This window comes from Microcaecilia unicolor, chromosome 2 (assembly GCF_901765095.1).
Source record: "Microcaecilia unicolor chromosome 2, aMicUni1.1, whole genome shotgun sequence".
Taxonomy (NCBI): Eukaryota; Metazoa; Chordata; class Amphibia; order Gymnophiona; family Siphonopidae; genus Microcaecilia; species Microcaecilia unicolor.
Genome location: NC_044032.1, coordinates 283517636 through 283538352, shown reverse-complemented (window position 1 = coordinate 283538352; position 20717 = coordinate 283517636). Strand labels below are relative to the sequence as shown.

The 20717-nt window shown below is 42.5% G+C and overlaps 1 protein-coding gene across 1 annotated transcript in view; it reads left to right on the top strand.

Annotated features, from left to right (window-relative positions):
* Positions 1–20717, top strand: part of ADAMTSL1 (ADAMTS like 1) — a 550999-nt gene that overhangs the window by 288751 nt on the left and 241531 nt on the right. Inside the window, exons 9-12 of the mRNA XM_030194223.1 lie at positions 163–301; positions 8401–8451; positions 11856–12060; positions 13773–13920. Coding sequence (XP_030050083.1) covers positions 163–301; positions 8401–8451; positions 11856–12060; positions 13773–13920 — 543 coding nt within the window. The remainder of the gene's footprint in view (positions 1–162; positions 302–8400; positions 8452–11855; positions 12061–13772; positions 13921–20717) is intronic.

Genomic DNA, 20717 nt, shown 5'->3' with positions numbered 1-20717 from the left:
CTACACAGCCTCCCCATCTTATCAAGACACTATGGAATAGGGTACTGCAATTATCTTTTGGAGAAATGCTGAAAAATAGACTAAGGATCAGGAAAACTAAAGAAAGTAAATTCTGCTGATGATACCTTTCCTTGTTAATTGTGTATATTTGTGACATTGCAGGTTACCAGCTGACTTCTGCTGAGTGCTATGACCTGCGAAGTGGGCGGGTGGTGGCTGACCAGTACTGCCACTACTATCCAGAAAATGTTAAGCCCAAGCCAAAACTTCAGGAGTGCAACATGGAGCCCTGCCTCGCCAGGTTAGTGAGTTCCACCATTGGCAGCCATGGGGCTCCAAGGAAAGTTACGTTCCAGACTTGTAGAGGAAAGCTCTCAATATTTTTCTTTTCTGTTCTCTCTCTGCTTCTCTCTTTTTTTTAATGGGTCTCCATTTTGAATTTTGTTTGTGGAAGTACACTGTTCCTACTTACAGGGATCCGAACAAGCCATTTTGGTGTTAGAGATGGATGTAGTTGGGGGGAGGGGGGGTGTTGGAAGTAATGGAAGGAGTCAGTATTGGAAAGGTAAAAGGAGCTTTTGCAGTCTGCTGGGGTGAGGTTTATCAGCAGTGGGACAGAGTTTCATAATATGGAGGAAGGAATTGAACCTGTTGAGGAGTTTCTTCTTAGTGAGGGGAGGAGGAAAGGAGGGTATCTTCTGAGGGAACTGTGCACCTCTTACAGATATGGGTTAGGGCTATTAATAATGCATGTACATTACCACCCCTGATAAGGTACATGTATTTCCAATACAAACGCAATAAAAACTTAATTGGCTCCCTATCAGAGAACAAATCAACTTCAAGGTTTACACATTAATCCACAAGATTATCCACGGTGAATCTCCGGACTATATGCTCAATCAGATTGACCTTCCCTCCAGAAACATGTCTGTAACTTCACGAACTTACCTCAACCTACATTACCCTAATTGTAAAGGACTCAAGTACAAAACCTACTATGGATCCAACTTCTCCTTCTTAGGCAGCCAACTCTGGAATGCACTCCCCAGACCCATCCGATCAATCAGCAACTATCTACCCTTCCGGAAATCACTAAAAACCCATCTGTTCAAACAAGCCTACCCAAATGACCCAGACTAATCCTATGTACCCATCTACCCAACACGTATCCAGGAAACAACGACAATGACCTAGACTACATCTCCCACCTAATCTCCATTTGCTTATCCTGTGTCCCATCCCCCTCCCCCTCCTCTACCCCTCCTCCAGTGCTCACCTACCCTTGCTCATACCTCTCCTACTCCCTTCACCATTGCCCATCTCTACCTACCTATCTCTTTTATTATTCTGCTATACTTACTTATATTCTCTCTATAAATACTTTGTAATCCCTATTACTATGTAAGCCGCATTGAACCTGCTTTGAGTGGGAAAGAGCGGGGTACAAATGTAATAATAAATAAATAAATAAATCCAGTAAAAGCTTAATGCCTTTAGTAAATCTTGCATGCACTGTGGATACCAATGGACAATAAGGAAGTAATTCGATAAGCATGGTGCCAAGAATGCATGTAAATGACCAGAATACTGTCATCATATATGCAACTGTGTGTGCACATATACACATAAATACTAGTAGCTCAGCTTGTGTTATCTATAACGTGGCCCCTAGCTGTGATGGTGTGTAGTTTGAAGGTGGCTGTACACATAGGCAGAGTCTAGGTGGAGTGTGGCAGGGTGCACAGTTATGCATGTAAATTATAGAACACTGGAATTGATGCATGTTTTGTAATATTCTAAGTGCAAATATTCACGCCAGCTCTGTGGCTGGTGTAAGTGATTGCTGCTACACTAGCATTCTGTAAAGGAAAGTAGGTGCTGAGTGTCCTTAATAAATAGACTTCAAATAAGCACCTTCTTAGCACCAAAAACATAGAAAGACTTCAGTAATTACATTTTAAGCACATTTTAGAAAACAGACCCAATGCTATACAGAGAAATTTAGGGATCCTTTGACTGGCGTGCACTGTCGTGTTTCATAATTCCTTCCTGTCCATCTCGTTCTCTTCGATCATCTCAGCAAAACTGACTGCTTGTTCCCTCCTTTGGAAAGATTACCTATGATCACTCACGACGTTCCTTGAAACAACAGCACCTCAGGCTCAACTTCCCAACAGTTTAAGGGGCCCTTTTACTAAGCCGCGTAAGCGCCTACGTGCGCCTAACATTCGCCAATTTGGAACTACCACCTGGCTACCGCGTGGCTGGGGTGGTGATTTCATTTTTTACGTGTGCCAGAACATTTCAGGGCGGTAATCGGCAATGTACGTGTGCTGACGATTACCGCCCAGTTATCGCGTGAGACCTTATCGCTAAGTCAGTGGGTGGCAGTAAGGTCTCAGGCCCAAAGTGGATGCGCGCCAATTTTCATTTTGCTGCACATCCATTTTCGGCCAAAAAAAAGGCCTTTTTTGCAGGTCCACTGAAAAATGAATCTGCGCACGTCCCATTCACACATCTACACCAGCACAGAACACTTTTCAGTGCACCTTAGTAAAAGGACCTCTAAAAATAGACCTTAAGACATTTCTTTTAGTTGATGCATCTGCATAGTACGTTATTCTTTCTTCTCCTTGAGTTGCCAGTGCGGGCCTGGCAGACATAGTTAACTCCTTTGTTTGTTGACGGCTCCCCCTGTCCTCAGAAATGTAGCCAGGTTGAAGGCACTGGGGGGAGCAGAGAGCGGACTTCCAACAATGACAGTGCATGTTTTAAACATGATGGACTGCATAAAAAATAGGCGCCGGCGCCATCGGAAGTCCATTTGGGGGAGTGGCTGCTGCCCTGGCACCTCCCCCCCTCCCAGCTACACCACAAATAATGTAGCTTCTACTGCCTACTCTCCCCACTCTGTATTGTTAGCTCTATTCAATTCTATCTAATGTAGGCTTCAAAGCTGCTCAGATAATAATGCTTCGATCAGCGGTATAATAAATCTGTAATAAACTTGGAGCAGTTAGCATGTTATGGAGGGGAAAATAGGCATGGTCTGCATATTGCAATTATTGCTCGGTCACTTACCACGCACTGTCGTTGTGTTATGGCACGGTAAAATAATGTTTAGAATGGTAACTGTATAGAAACATGCTGGGTATACCCCCAACAGTTAGCGCGGAGGCTATGAACTTACTGCAGGTTAATGTTTGCCTCTAATGCGGGCAAGTACAAAATTTTACCACACAGTATTAAAGGACCCCTTACACTGGGCATCTGGGATTATCTGCGCTAAGCTAGTATTCTGTAAAGGCGCTCTGCGTGGAGCAACCTTTACAGAATACTAGCTTAGCTTGTATTTCCCCCCAGATTCTATATAGCGTGCCTAAAGTTCTGCGCCGAAATCCAAGCTTATTCTATAACAATACACATAACTTAATAGTTTCAGTAAGCTGATCAGCGTTGTTAACAGCACTTAAAGACAAGCAATAATGAGCACCAATTGGCAATAATTAGAATTTACACGCACAATTCGCTAAGTGTATTCTGTAACACACTGCGCCTAAATTCTAATGCACACAGCCAAAAAGGGGCATGGTTATAGGCGGGGAAATGGGCGTTTCAAAATTTACACGTGCTGTTATAGAATATGGTCCTCTGCGCCTAACAGTGGCGTAGGAAGGGGGGGCAGTGGGGTGGTCCGCCCCGGGTGCACACCGCTGGGGGGGGTGTCGGCTCTGCTGGTTCCCTGCTCCCTCTGCCCCGGAACAGGTTACTTCCTGTTCTGGGGCAGACAGAGATGAGAACCAGCGGAGCCGACGCAGCTCCCAGCGACATGCACTCGCCCGCCTGTCCCTCACCGCTTTCCCATGTAAGCACGTGCTCTGGGGGGTGCGCTCCGGAGGGTGCACCGTGCTGCACCCGGGTGTCAGCTGCCCTCGCTACGGCACTGACGCCTAAATCTACATGCCACATTTTTGTTGGTGTACATGGAGATGTGTAGATTTAGGCACTAGAATATCAACCAAGAATATTCTATATACCGTGCCTAAATGTAAGTGCCGCTTATAGAATACGTGTAGGCGGAAATGTTTACTGCATGGTATTTTTAGGCGCCATAGTTTTGTGTCTAACTTTGAGTGCCAGTATTTACATCTACCAAAGGCAGCTAGGCACGGAAATGTAGGTATTCTATAACATCATGTCTAAATTCTGGGAATGCCCCTGACCTGCCCAGGCTCCTCCCATGGCCACGCCCCTTTTGGAGTCATACGCTGTGAAATTTAAGTGCACATGCTATAGAATAGGGTGTAGAGCAGATCCACGTGTAACACCTAATTACTGCTTGTTAACACCAAAAATAGTTTATCAGCTAATTAACTAATCAGTTTACTTGCGGATCTGTGCGCCCAAACTTGTGTACCCAACTTTGGGCAACTTATACAGAATCCAGCAGTTGATATGCAAGTGCATTACATCAATAAAATAATATTGAATATCAGTAACACTGTCAATTACATTTTGAATGCCTGAAGAGGTTTACTTTAATGCATGTGTGTGTGTGTGTATTCTTTATTGAATTCTTTAACAAAAAAAAAGAAAAACTGAAGGAAAATAGTACAGTTGTTATAAAACAACCTGATGTTCAAAAGGTAGTCATTAGGCTAAAACAACGTACTGGGAAATTTTAGCTTACGTTAGTAAATCAGATCATAAAATTTGTTGGGTTTTCTTGTATCTGAGAAATTGTGTCTGCTCATGTCATTTCCCTCATCCTATAACACTGCAAACAGTGGCTGGACAAAAGTCTTCTCAATTATATAGAGCTAATTAATGAAAAGCTGCTAACAAGATACAAATGGCTTTCCATTTGATATTCCTTTGCGAGAGAACCCCCCCAGGAGTTTTTCTCTAGGAGTGCGGGCAGCATGTGACCTTCGATTCCCAGAGACTCCGGGATAGCCCTGTGAGCGCTGGCAAGCCCCGTCGGCACAGAGCGTGTGAAAACAAGCCGCTCATAAATACAAGGGCTTAGCACATGTCAGGGAAAGTATCTCGAAAGCCTGGTTCATAATGAAAAAAATACTACTGACAACGGGGTGCCTGTCAGGATAATTAATAGCATGTACTGTACCACCTCGTTTGCAGAGATAAAGCCAGGGCTCATTCCAGCTGCAGCAGCTCTGGAGAACTCACAGTAGAGAACAGTTCAAACTAATGATAAGCCGCTATAAATCAGTGCGTGTAATTAATAGAAAAACATTTTCAAGTATGCCCTGTGCCAGAGACATGGCACTGATTTAGCGTAGCAGACAATGGGTTTGAACGGCCTTGTTGTAGATGACTTTCAGTCTTTTTGATGAGGTTTGTGCTGCTTCTGGTCTTAGGATTATACTTGCAGTAGAAACACGGGGGAAAAAGTGGCAGTGTTGAAAATAAAGAGCGTAAGTGAGTTTTACTGGTGGTTAGCTTGGTACAGTGATGTTTTCTGACAAAGTAAATATTGCATATTTTTCAATACCATTGTGAAGTATCGGGAAAAAGGCAACTGAATTTTTCTGCTGCCTTTCTGGTTGTGGGGAGGGTGATGGTTTCATAACAATTCATTTCGAACATACAGAGGTAGAAATTCAGTAGCCCCAAATCATGCCACAATTTAATATGAAGTTAAATGGCCAAAGGTATCCTTTTAAGTGACTGAAATCTTTTTCAGAAAAGCTTTTATATACCCAGATTGAGGCTAGAATACCAGCATAAACCCGCAGTGGCGCACCTAAATGGAGATGGCCCAGTTATGCCAGGTTGATGGCCGGTGTCAGTCAGCGTGCCTAAGTGTGGCAAGCAATGCATAAAACTTACAGCATTCAATGGGGCCAATATTCAGACCGCAGGAGGGCAGCCTGGCTAACTCCTGCGGTCGGCGATGCAGCTGGGTGGGTATTCAATGCTGGACCATTTCCAGTGAAGGACATTGAATACCCGGTTTAATTTGGTTGGTTTAAACATAACTGGCCAAGCCAATATTCAGCATTGGCCAGTTAAGTTTACATCGTCCAAAGATAGGCCTGTTATTTCGGTGTCCCAATTTGGCTGCCAAACTTATATATAACTGGCTAGCCACTAAGCAATGACTGGGGATATTTGTCAGGAGATATCTGGCTATCTCCCATTAAATATTTGCGGATGGCCACTTAACGTGCTATTTATTATTTATTTAGATTTTGCTCACACCTTTTTCAGTAGTAGCTCAAGGTCAGTTACATTCAGATACACTGGGTATTTCCCTGTCCCTGGAGGGCTCACAATGTAAGGGGCCCTTTTACAAAGACGCACTGAAAAATGGTCTGCGGTAGTGTAGGTGCGAGTTTTGGGCGTGCGCAGAATCATTTTTCAGCGCACCTATAAAAAAGGCCTTTTATTGCCGAAATGGACGTGCGGCAAAATCAAATTTGCAGTGTGTCCATTTTGGGTCTGAGACCTTACTGCTAGCCATAGACCTAGCGGTAAAGAATTTGGGTGATAATGACCTATGTGCATCAGATGCCACTTGACGCGATTCTGCTATGCGAGCCACAAAATAAAAAATATTTTTCAGACCAGCGTATCGTAGGTGTGCCAAAAATGAAATTACCGCAAGAGCCATGCGGTAACTCCAATTTGGCATGCATAGGCACCTACACAGCTGAGTAAAAGGGGCCCTAAGTTTGTAACTGAGGCAATGGAGGGTTCAGTGACTTGCCCAAGATCACAAAGAGCAGCAGTGGGAATTGAACTGGCCACCTCTGGATGTCAAAACAGGTGCTCTAACTGTTAGGCTACCCCTCCACAGTTTCTAGCCAGTTAAATAGTGCTGATTATTGGGGGGGGGGGGGGGGGCTATATGTTGTGGGTGTTGTTTTGGAAGATACACCTATGTCTCACAAGCAGAGGAGTAGCCTAGTGGTGCAGCGGACTTTGATCCTGGGGAACTGGGTTCGATTCCCACTGCAGCTCCTTGTGACTGTGGGCAAGTCACTTAACCCTCCATTGCCCCAGGTACAAAATAAGTACCTGTATATATGTAAACCGCTTTGAATGTAGTTGCAAAATACCACAGGAAGGTGGTATATCAAGTCCCATTTCCCTTTCCCTATCTTCTGCCCCACTTGTGTGTCCTCCCTTGCAAATGGATGCTAATGCACTTATGTGCATCCATATAGAATAGCACTGAGGGTTTTTGCAAAGTGATTGCTTGCTATCAAGGGGTTCCTGATTCAAATTCCACTACTGCTCTTTGCGATCTTGAAGAAGTCACTTTTAACCCTTCATTGCCTCAGGTATAAGATTAGATTGTGAACTCTCCAAGGACAGGGAAATACCTAGTATACCTTGAACTGCTACTGAAAAAAGGTGTGGCCTAAATCCAAATAAATAACAGTTTCCTCTGCACTTAGGTGCACAAATTATAGGCTGATGCCCACAGATGCGGCATTTACACCATTTGCAATAAAAGCAAAATTAAAACAGAGAAAGAAAAGATAGGGAGAAAAGGGTGAGGCAAGAGAGGCCAAGGAAAAGAGCAAAGAGGCAGGGACAGCCCTCAGAGGGAAGTGGAGAGAGCTAGAGAGTCAGTGAAAAGCTTTTGGAAAGAGGTGCGTCTTGAGGAGGGTCTTAAATCCAGGTGAAGGAGGATTTCAAGTCCAATGTGGGGTGGCCATGCATTCCAGAGCTTTGGTCCGAAACGGCTGAAAGCGGTTTCCTGAGAAATGGTCAGGCAGAGGAAAGAAGGTGGGGGAAAACAGAGAAGACCGCTGTTGGAGGACCACTGTTCAATACTGATTTCATGTGTAGTAAGGGAAATAACATTGATGGCTGGATTTACTGACTTGCTTGAACATGTTGACATGGGCTAATGGGCCTTGCCGTGGACAATGCCTTTAAGGTACTATGTAAGCCACATTGAGCCTGGAAATAGGTGGGAAAATGTGGGATACAAATGTAACAAATAAATAAATAAATAAATGCGTTAGCACATGCTGTTACTTAATGCAGTAAAAGTGCAAATAGGCTCCTTCTTGTTTTTCATCATGACAATCCTCAATTTTGCTAATTGTTAGACTTATTTTCCTTATGTGTCTCTTAATTAGTATTTGATCTCCCAGAATTTGTGGACTTTAGCTGTAAGGATAATTTAGTTTCATGTTTCCTTTATTTTTTTCCCTTTTAACTATATTATATACTTGATGTGCAGGTTTTCCTGTGGTTTCAATATCCTTTTAATCAGCTTTGCTGTACAAGTTTTTCATTTAGTTGTTGCTTGATATGTATTTGAAAAATTTGCAATAAATACAAATTTTTTAGATTGCTTTCAATATTGACCCGATAGCCTTTAACACGTTTTTTATATTTCTTATTGTCAAACAGTGATGGATACAAGCAGATCATGCCCTACGACCTCTATCATCCTCTTCCTAGGTAAGAAGCCCCTCCTTACTCATCCTGTGCTCTAGGAAGACAGTTCCCAATGTTTTAAGAAATCATTTACGTGGGTAGATAGCATTTTACCTATGTGAATCAAATTGCCCTTCTTCAATGCAGCTAAAAATGTATTCACTATTAGCCACATATATTCATATATTTGTGACATTTATTCCACTTCTCACCACCAGCCCAAGTCAGGGTACAATAAAAACATATAAACATAGGCAATAAATAAATCATCTAAAACCTTATATATGTTTACAAATCTAGGTGGGTCGATGTTCAAAGCAATTTAACTGGCCAGAAATGCTCCTGCCTGGTTAAATCACCTGTTCGGGGCTAACTTCTAGTGATGCTGAAAATAACTGGTTAACATAAATTCCAACAGTGTCCCAAACATCCAAAATTTCATACACAAATTTTCACTTATAGCTGCGATGGTATAAATATTTAGATTTTTTGATTTTATAATATTTTTTATTTTTTAAGGGATCATCAGATCTAACTGCATCTCACACCATTCGAACAAACGTGTTCTTTCTTTACCAAGAAAAAATATATGGTTATGGTGCAAATCCTCATAAGATCCCATTTATTTTTAATTTTCTGTATTTCTTCAACTCTCTTTAGACAGTCATAATTATTATGCCGTATATCAGCCTTCTTTAATGTACATAATAGCATACACTTAGCTTTCTAGGTGGCAGCTATCAACTGTAGGAGAACCTCCACCGATGTGGCCAGGTTTCGCAAAAAAGCTTCCTCAAGGAAGAGGCTCTCATATCATGATTCAAACACTCCCACGTCGATGGAGGTTCTCCTACAGTTGATAGCTGCCGCCTAGAAAGCTAAGTCTATGCTATTATGCACATTAAAGAAGGCTGATATACGGCATAATAATTATGACTGTCTAAAGAGAGTTGAAGAAATACAGAAAATTAAAAATAAATGGGATCTTATGAGGATTTGCATCACAACCATATATTTTTTCTTGGTAAAGAAAGAACACGTTTGTTCGAATGGTGTGAGATGCAGTTAGATCTGATGATCTGTTTGGTGATTTTCAATGAAAATAACTGGCTAGCACCAATCTCAAACTGGCTATTTTGGGGGGGGGGGGGGGGGGCTTCTGAAGGCAGAGTCAGCATTTGGCTAGTTAAGTGCTGATATTCAGCACCTAACCAGCCAAGGTAACCGCATAAATAGGATCACATAAAAGTCAGTCTTTGTGCGGTGGCCCATAGCCAGTGATATGAGTTTATCTTGTTGGGCAGACTGGATGGACCGTGCAGGTCTTTTTCTGCCGTCATCTACTATGTTACTATGTATGTATGTAAGTGGTGAATATCATACTTAAGGTCACTATTACTAAACTACACTAGCGATTCCCACCCGGCAATGCCAACAAAGCCCATTCATTGAAAGTGAATGGGCTTTGTCGGCATTACCACACCGGAAATTGCTAGCACAGTTTAGTAAAAGAGGCTGTCAGTGGCAGTCCGCCGCAGGTGCATGCTGCAGAGGGGGTGCAGGGAACTTGTTGGCTCTGCCGGTTCCCTGCTTCCTCTGATGTTACTTCCTGTTCCGGGGCAGAGAGAGCAGGGAACCTGCGGAGCTGACAGCCGCGCAGCTGCTCACAGCACTCCAGGAGGTAGGAGCAATGCACCACCCGGGGGGGGGGGGTGTGTGTGTGTGTGTGTGTGTGTATGTGTGTTTGGAGGTGATGCGCCTGGTGGGGACGCTGTGCCCAGGGGGGGGGACCATGCTGCAACCAGGGGCAGCGATCTGCCCCAGGTGGTAGCCAACCAAGGAACACCACTGAAGGCCGTTAACCAGCTATGTTTTAGCTGGCTCTGGAAACCCTGAAATTCAATGCCAATGTCCAGACCAAGGCCTGGCATTGAATTTCCGGGAATAATGCAGGTGGCATTTTTGTACAATGATTCAACTCGTTTACAAATGAAGTGGTATAGCAAATGAATAAATGATAAACGATCACAATCAAATAAACCTCATCTAATAACTCAATTAAATCAGTGTTTAGCAAAATACTGAGTACCGCAGGTTTAGGTTGAGGGAGGGAAACATTATATACAGATTCCATTTGCAAATCTGCATGTTTTAATGCAAATGGAAAAAAGTACCCACAGAAAAAGCAGCACAACGTGTCTGCAGATACTTTCTACTCACGGGACAGTTTGAAAGTGAAAGTATGCCTGTGCTTTCACTTTCAAAACTGATGCCATGTCTGTGGATAAGATGTACTCACGAACTTTGCCGTTTTGTGGATAATTTGGAAATTGCCCCATTAAATAGTTCTGTTATTTAACTAGGTCTTGCTAAGGTACTTTTGAGCTCAAGTGCCATCTGGAACCATTTCACTGGAGAACAAATTTCAGGAAAATATTTATTTTTTTCAAATAATTTGGACTAATCTAATGGAATTACAAACCCGAATCAGATCATAACTTTGCAATATTTCTGCTGCTCAGGGTTTGACTGAAATGTGTACTTAACTGTCTAAATCATTTAATTTGAATTGAGTTATTAGATGAGGTTTATTTGATTGTGATTGTTTATCATTTATTCATTTTCTATACTGCTTCATTCGTAAACGAGTTGAATCATTATACAAAAAAGCATACAAAAAAAGAAAACAGAAAGGAGCTCCATAAAAAATGATAGAAAAGAAGAACCAGTCAACCGTAAAGAGTAAAGAAATCATACATAACCCATTGTAGCCCAGTTGAGCCCTAAGGCAGACATAAACAGCAGGTGAATTAAGGAGAATTACTCACTTAGGGGTATGTTTACTAAGGCGCATTAGCGTTTGTAATGCGCCTTTAAAGTTAAGGTGCATTAAACGCTAATGCGCCAATACATTCATATGGGCGCCTTAGCATTTAACGCACGTCAAACATTAACGCTCATTAAAAACACTAATGTACCTATAGCGTGCCTTAGGAAACGCAGCTCTTATTCTCTTTTGTAAAATTCTGACTGAACTGAGCACTTTAAAAAAAAAATCTGTACGGGCCTCTGAGCTGCTACAAAACCTGATTAAGAATTGTTTTTCCCATACACGTGTGTTGCATTACAAAATGAGGATGCATATGCAGATTTTTGATTCACACAAGCCATGCTCTCACCATGCCCCTTGAAATCTCTGCATGGTGTGAATTTCCACATGTGAAATAATAGCTTTACGAAAATGACATTTACACGCATACGCAATCTACAGTGTAAACGGCACTGCTTATACATGGAGCTATGTCTAAAATAATCTCCTTATGAATAGCGAACACCTATATCGCTACTGATATTTAAAAAAAATACATGTTAAGAAGAGTTTACCTGTTTCATTCTCATGGTACTTCATTTGTGCCTTATCTCCCCAGATGGGAAAGTACACCGTGGACTGCATGCTCCTCCTCTTGTGGGGGAGGCATTCAGAGCCGCACTGTCTCCTGTGTGGAAGAGGACATCCAGGGACACATTAGCTCTGTGGAGGAGTGGAAGTGCATGTACACGCCAAAGATGCCCATTGTACAGCCTTGCAATATATTTGACTGCCCAAAGTGGTTGGCACAGGAGTGGTCTCCGGTAATTTCTGTTGTTATTAAATGTAATGCACACACACACACACACACCCACACACACACACACACACACACACACAAAACACATCACTACTTCATGTACAGTGTCAGCTCTTAACATGTGTTGACATTCCCATTAAGAAATGTACAATATTATGTACTGCACTGAAAAGGAAGCTCATAGCTCTTGTCCTTTTGTCATTGTTAGCTTCCTATCCTTCCCAAGACCATTCCCATCACTCTTCCTAACTTCTAATCCCTTTCTGTTTTGTAATTCTTCCCCAGTATCAAGGCTCCTCAACCCTCCTCCCCCCTTCATCCCACAATACAATGGGTCACATGAATATTAGAGATATTCCTAGTCATCTTGACTGTGGTTTATTGATGATGGAGAGTGAAAATTATTTATTTTGTGTGGATTTTATCTTACACCTTTTTCAGTTATAGATTGTGAACCCTCTAGGGACAGAAAAAGTACTAATCATTTCTATAGCGCTACCAGACATACGCAGCGCTGTACACATTATATTCAAGTACTTTTTTCTGTCCCTAGAGGGCTCACAATCTAAGTTTTTGTACCTGGGGCAATAGAGTGATAAGTGACTTGCCCAGGATCACAAGGAGCTGCAGTGGGAATTGAACCCAGGTTACCAGGATCAAGCCTGCTGCACTAACCATTAGACTACTCCTGCACTCCAGGCGTATTCTAGTTCCTGGTCAACTCAATATCTAATTTTGTACCTGAGGCAAAGGTAGGTTAAGTGGCTTGCCCAAGATCACAGGGAGCAGCAATGGGATTGGAACTGGGCTTTCCCAGTTGCAGGTCCGGCTTAACCATTGGACCAGGCGAGGCTCTGGTCCAGGGTGCCGGCAATTAAGGGCAATACCCAGCTTCTGACCTTACTATCAGCAGCATGACAAGCTGCCTTTGACCAGCCCCTGGGTCTTCCTTCTGCCACATCCTGTCTCCTCTGATGCGGCTTCCTGTGGGCAGGACACAGCAGAGGAAAGACGAAGGCAGCCTGTCATACTGCTGCTGCTGCCGGTGACCAATGTAAACTTTACAGGACTGTGGGGGAGTGAGAGAGGTGAGGGATCAGTGCTGGATCTGTGAGGAGGAGGACAGAGGAGGGGGAAAGAGAAACTGGACTGTGTGGGGAGAGATACCGAACCCATGGGAGGAAGGAAAGGAGGAAGAGGGTGCCAGAAGCAATGCAATGAGGGAAGGGGGGCACTGGCAAAGCATTTTGGCTCAGGGTGCCACTATCCCTTGAGCTGGCCCTGCCTGGTTGTGGACCAGGTGCTCTAACCTCTAGGGCAGGCTATTCTTCCAATCCAATTATGATAAACTGCGCTCTCCTATCTAACAAAATTCCAAGGTATCATTCATACTTTTTGTGATAATGGAGCGCAAGGATGCAGTTCACTTTTTTTTGTACTGAAACAGGTCTGCCCAGATCCTTTTTGAAAACCTTAAACCTTTGGAACACATTTACTAAAGGTTTTATACTCATAGGCACAGAAGAGGAGAAGACCAGGTATCATCTGGGCCTTTTATGCTCTGTAGAAGGAGCCCTTCCTCCTCCTCCTCTGTTTCTCCTGTTAGTACTGGATGATGTGGTTTCTTGCTGTGTACAGACACAATCCTATTTTACATGCCCTGCAATGGATTTCATGTTAACTGGTTATGCTCAGGAATGTATCTCTGTTTTCCAGTGTACAGTGACTTGTGGGCCAGGCCTCAGGTACCGTGTGGTTCTATGTATTGATCACAGAGGGATGCATATCGGAGGCTGCAGCCCTAAAACAAAGCCTCATATTAAAGAAGAATGCCTGGTGCCCATTCCTTGCTACAAAACGAAAGGTAAGAAGAAGGTTGTCTGGTAACACAGAGATCTTACAGACAAGGGGAAGGGAAGAGACTTTACATTTATCTCGTACCTTTTTCAGTTGTAACTCATGGTGAATTACATTCAGATGCAACAGCTGTTTCCTTGACCCCGGAGGGCTTACAGTCTGTGGGCAGTGTGTGGGCATGTCTTCAACATAAGTACACACATGTGCTAATATTTTGCTTTTCTTTATTGAATAGGCTTCAAATCGGTGGCTGCTTACGCTCTTATCCCAGGTGCCCTGTTATAGACTCAGTCTCTAAGAGAATTCATTTAGAAATCATTTTTGCACATAAGACTGATTGACACATACAAAGGGGCTCTCATAAGATTAGACCATGCCTAAAAGTACATATGGTGCAAGCCAGCATGTACTTGCACAGTAGGCCTGCTCAGTGTAGAATGAAGGTGGAATCGTATATTATAAAATGTGCATAATCCCTTGGATTGTACGTGCATACGTTTCCACCTGCTCTTCAGCAGATGTAATGTTCGCCTCGTCAATCTAGGTGTGATTTTTGCTGGATTCGTGGTGGTATTTTATAAAGACATGTGAAAGGCAATTCTATAAAGCTGCCTAAATCTAGGCGCCAATTGAGTGCACTAATGCATAGAGTAGACGCACTTACACACATGAATGATGTCACAAATTGTCATTTATGTTCATATATTCTAGGAGTTATTCTATACAATTGACACACTAGTTGCATGGGGCTAGATTCTCTATAAGGCCCCCAAAAAATCAGCACTGAAAAAAGTGCTGTTCTATAAGCTGAGCTTAAAGATAGGTGCAGTTTATAGAATAGCGCTTATGCCCAGGAATCACACTTAACTTTAAGCACGGCCATTTGCACCAACTGAAACATGGCACAACTGTATGCGCCTACATTAGGCGTGTATCCCCGTTATCCTATAACAACACACATTAATTTTAGGAACCCTCCAGTTCCGCTCATGACCCTTCTATTTCCATGCCTCCTTTTTCAGATTGCACGTAAATGCCAATTAAATCTAATCAGTGTCAATAATTGCTTATTAAAAAGCCAATTATTGGTGCTAATTGACTCATTCAGTTAAATTGAGTGCACAATTTTTAGTGACTTTTATAGAATTAGGGTGATGTGCATAACAGCAACTGGGCTGTAACAGTGGGCAGAGCATGGATGCATCAGAGGCGTTCCAACTAGCAGTGAACACACATTATAGAATAGTATCAGATGTGTGCATTGCATGGTACACATAGGTGCATCAGCTTATGCCTGCCATTGACCTGACATAAACTGTCATGTCTAAGTTTCAGTGCACCAAAGTTGCTTTCCACTACTGTTCTATAACAGGCTAAGCACGTCTTAATGCTGTTATAGGATTGACGCTAACCTCCTAATTCTATAAGAAGCGCTAAAAAATGAGTGCACAGATTTGGGTGCATGGCTGATTTGCATGTGCATTCTACTTGAATAACAGGCTAATTAGCTCTAGTAATTGGCTTTTTACAAGCAATTATTGGCACTAATTAGATTCCATTAACATGTACGTGCGTAAATTTAGGTACAGGATGTTTGCCTAAATTTTATGCGTGAGTCGTAAAAGGGGGCACGAGAACAGGAGGGCCATGAGCGGATCGGGGCATGACTTTTATTTACGTACATAATTATAGAATAAGGGGCCTTTGCACCTAAATATAGGTGCAGTCATTTGCATCACATTTTCATTGGTGTAAATGGCCGCACCTAAATGTAGGCGTGATCCATGTGCTTAAGTGCTATTCTATAAACTCTGCCTAACTTTAGTAGCAGCTTATAAAATACTGCTATGTGCTTTTTTTTGGTGCCATTGTACCCCATTAACCTAGGAGCCCTGTTATGCAATTGTGCTCTGGACATCTAGATGAACGGCTTAAATTTGAGTTCAGTCCTGTCATTGCAAAGTCAATTTTTAACAGAGAAAAAGCAACCAGTCCAGTTCCTACAGGAGATGGGAGTAGTTCTGTTCCTCCATGACCGTTCCAGCAGCAGCCAAACAGTAGCATTCTGACTAAATTGTAATGTTTTTACCAGCCAACAGGTTCACAAAATACCATTACAGTAATCCAGCTGTGTGATCAATGAGACGGCCACCCTCTTCAAAAGATCTGCCTTCAAAATGGACAGAGCTGTCACACCACACATAATTTAATGAATGACTTTTTCAACACCTCTGAAACATGAGCTTCCAGGTTAAAAGAATCATCCCAAACTACCCTGAGGACTGTCACCTTTTTCTGCTTCCTAGCAGTCTGTATAACTAATAACCGGCAAGCCCAAAGATAACGAACAGACTCCAGACTTAGGACCCCTGTTTTATCCATATAGAGTTTCCTAGTCCTTAACCAGGAAGAAATTTCCCCCAAACAATTACAAACTTCAACCCCCAAACAAGAGGTTGTATTTTATAGATTATTAGAAACAAGAGTTTTTAAAATGAAGTCACCCCCCTGGTTTGCCAATGTCCCCCTCCTTACCTGCTGCCTCACCTATAGGGTTGAAATATGGTAGGTTCCTGAGGGTGGCAAATGGAGTAAGATGCTGGAGTAGGTCAGAGATTTGGCAAGCCTGAAGAGGCTGCTTTATAAAATTTTCATAGTGGCAGAAATTTTTGAATAGAAAACTAAAGTAAAAATGTTGGGGTCAATATACACTATCTCATTGGTGCTGAAGCGGTCATGGGGCAGAGTCAGTATGGAGCTGGATGTTATCCAGGCTCCACAGATATTCAGTAGCAGCACAATGAAACAAAGTGGTGGAAAAAAAACAGAATAGAGAGAGAAGAGAAACACAAATCGGAAGATGGGCGTCCTTCTCACAGGGTCGTCTAAATCGGTATAATCGAAAGCCGATTTTGGACATCCCCAACTGCTTTCCGTCGCAGGGACTGCCAAAGTTCAAGAGGGCATATCGGAGGCGTAGCAAAAGCGGGACTTAGGCATGCCTACCACATGGATGTCCTAAACCCATAATGGAAAAAAAAAGGACGTCCCTGACAAGCACTTGGACGACTTTACCTTGTTCTGTTTTTCTTACGACCAAGGCATAAAAAGGTGGCTGAAATGACCAGATGTCCACCGGAGAGAATCGGGGATGACCTCCCTTTACTTCCACATTAGTCACTAACCCCCTCCCATCTTTCAAAATATTTTTGCCAGCCTCAGATGTCATACTCAGGTCCATAACAGCAGTATGCAGGTACCTGGAGCAGTTTTGATGGGTGTAGTGCACTTCAGGCAGGTGGACCCAGGCCCATCCCCCTCCTTGCTTGTTACATTTGTGGAGGAAACAGCGAGCCCTCCAAAATCCACCAGAAACCCACTGTACCCACATGTAAGTGCCCCCCTTCACCCATAAGGGCTGTAGTAGTGGTGTACAGTTGTGGGTAGTGGGTTTTAGGGGGGTTTGAGGGGCTCAGCAGACAAGGTAAGGGAGCTATGTTCCTGTGAGCATTTTATGAAGTTCACTGCAGTGCCCCCTAGGGTGCCTGGTTGGTGTCCTGGCATGTGAGGGGGACTAGTGCACTACAAATGCTAGCTCCTCCCAGGACCAAAGGGCTTGCATTTGGTCATTTCTGAGATGGGCGTCCTTGGTTTCCATCTCTAAGGACAACCTAAATTTCAAGATTTGGGCATCCCCGTCCGTATTATCGAAATGAAAGATAGACGTCCATCTTATTTCGATAATACGGGTTTCCCTGCCCCTCCACCGGGACATTTTGCGAGGACATCCTCAACAAAACTTGGGCGTCCCTTTCGATTATGCCCCTCCATGTATTAAACAGCCTCATGTTCCGCAATAAGCTAAAGAAACCAGGTGGTTCTTCATAGCCACCTTAAAAAGCTAAAAAAAAAAAAAAAAAGATTGGCTCTTCAGCTTTATTCTCCTGTCTTCTGTTAGAGGAATAAAGTTGTTGAAAGAAAAAAAGACAAGACAGGGTAGCAAGGAGGAGCACATGGCCATTGGCAGGCAGCAGACAGACCTGGGTGCCCTCTATGGTCCGCAGCAGCGGGTATGCAGGGCGCTGATGTATAGCTTGTATAAGCTGGTGGCAGAACACTGTTCCTGGCTCCTACTGCCCCTGTTGTGATGGCCTCCCAGCCCCTGGCACATTTCTGTGCCCTCTCCAATATGGCAAAAGCCAGCTATGATTCTCCTGTCTTTGCCAGGAACTACAGCCATTTTGCCTTCTCTTACTACAGTGGAGGAGGGAGGGATGGAGTGGAGGAGTAGCCTAGTGATTAGTGCAGTGGACCTTGATCCCAGGGACCTGGGCTCGATTCTCTCCACAGCTCCTTGTGACTCTGGGCAAGTAACTTAACCCTCCATTGTCCCAGGTACAAATAAGTACCTGTATATACCATGTAAACCACCTTGAATGTAGTTGCAAAAATCACAGAAAGGCGGTATATCAAGTCCCATTCCCTTTCCCCCCTACAGCAAGGAGCCACATGGTGGGAGTAATGCAGATGAAGTGAGGGGTATAGAGGAGACCAGTAGCAGGCTGGTGGGCCCAGGGTCAGAATAGCAGTTGGCCATTACATAGTGCTTCAGAAGGCCTTGGAGGGTGGAGGGGCTCCCCCCAATCATGGGAGCATGACCTCTCTCCACATACAGATCCCTAGGCCCCAAGGCTCTGATCTGTGGCTCTAAGTTGCTATAGCAGCTCATTGAGTCCCCAGACTCGGATCATGTTCTAATCCTGCTTAAGTCCTCAGCAGGGGATGTGTGGGGACCAGAAGAGGAGGTCCAATAGGGCTCTGCACAGGAAGGAGCCTCCCCAGAGTTGAGAAACTCTTTGCCGGACAAAGAAGAGGATTCCTCCAGTTGTCTGGTTATTCAAGTGTGAATATTCAGCCATGCGTTGAATTCATTTTCTATTGATTCTACCAATTCTGTTTCAAGACTTCTGAATACCCTTTCTAAGAAGTCCTGTAAACTGGATAATTGTTCATCGTGTCTGTTGAAATCAATTCCTTTAAATTTGGTAAATTTGGTTAATGAGATTATTTTTGGAGGAGGGTATTTATCCTGACTCGATTTCTGATATTGTTCTTACTCCTATTCCTAAGTCTACTAGTGCAGATTTATCTATAGTAGATACTTATCAACTACTTGGGTTGCCAAACTCTTAGAGTTTTTCGTATATTAGCAATTTCATGAATTTATTTTTTCTAATGACTGCTTACATTTTGCACAACATGGTTTCCACCCTTTACCAAAACCTTGCTTCTTTTTTTACCATCAGAAGTAAAGGATATATTGAATAAAGGTGGTGAGGTTGCTTTGTTGCAGTTCAATATTTCAACAGCTTTTGATGCTATTGATTACTCTTTGTTCTTGATAGGCTTGCGGAACTGGGTATGGGTTGGAAAAGTGTTAAACTGGTTTGCAGAGCTTTTGGGTAAGAGAACATATGTGCTGCATGGAAATGGTGTTTCTCTGACTCCTGGTTGCCTGGCTGTGGTGTCCCTCAGGGGTCACCGCTATCTTCTGTTATTTAATGTTTATATGAGGTCACTCGGCACGTGGGTGTCTTCTTTTGGCTTTCAAATACTGTCTTATGCTGATGATATTTTTCTTTTGTGTCCAGCGTTGGATACTGTTGAATGCACCTTTTCAATGTTAATTGAAAATATTTCTCTGATTGACTCATGAATTAGTGCAAATTTGAAAAAGTAAATAGGCAAAAGACTAATATTATTTGGTTTGGGAATTTTGATTCTTTGTCTCAAAAATCTTTGCAATTAGCTATAGATGAAATTCTGTAGATTACTAATAAGTCTAAAGTTTTAGGTGTAATATTGGATTCGAGCTTATCTTTTGATGATCGTATTACAGTTCTTATCAAAAAAATTTAACTTTGCGTCAGCTAAGAGCAATTCAGTCTAGTCTTAGCATGGAGAGTTTTAGAAGTATAGCCCAGTCTGTTCTTTTATAATATCTTGATTATTATAATTCTCTATATGGAGGACTTACATTGAAGTTATTACAAATATTACAATTTCTTCAGAATACTGCTGCCAGATTGATTTTTATAGTTAATAAATTTGAGAGAGTAACTCCTCTGTTTAAAAAGTTACGTTGCTTTCCATTTCATTCCAATATTAAGTTTAAAACAGCTTGCATGGTTTTAAAAACTTTAATGGGACAAAATTCAGTCTGTTTATCTAAATGTTTGATCATACTGTCTACTGGATGTGCTTTTCGCTCTATGCATTTAAAAACTTTGTTGATTCCAAATTTTTGAGGAGTTAGGCTTAAAAGCTATTTGAGTAACTCTTTTCAGTATTTAGCTGTAAAAATTTGGAATGATATTCTTCAGATTAGATCTATTTCGTGTTTTTTTTTTGTGTAGAGAACAGTTGAAGGCTTTTTTACTTTCAGATGTAGATTAGTTTAATTTAGTTTGTACTATTTTAGTGAGTTATTTTGTAATTCCTTTGATTGTGATGCTTCTTTTCTTGTAATCCGCAATGGGTATGGAGATATAGTGGAATATAAGTAGCAAATAGAATAGAATATTATTTGAAATACCTAACATAAATGCTTTCAAATCATATATTCAGAGGTACTCTTCATTTAGCAATGCCAATGAATATCTATTTATAAGTTGAATTGTTCAAATTAGTTCCCCCTTGAGGGCATCCCTGGGTCTAGGGCCAACCTGACAGGAGTACCCCTTGGGCTGGCTCCATTGGTCTCTAAATTCTTTGTGCCTGGTGCTTCCACCTGAGAAAGAAGGG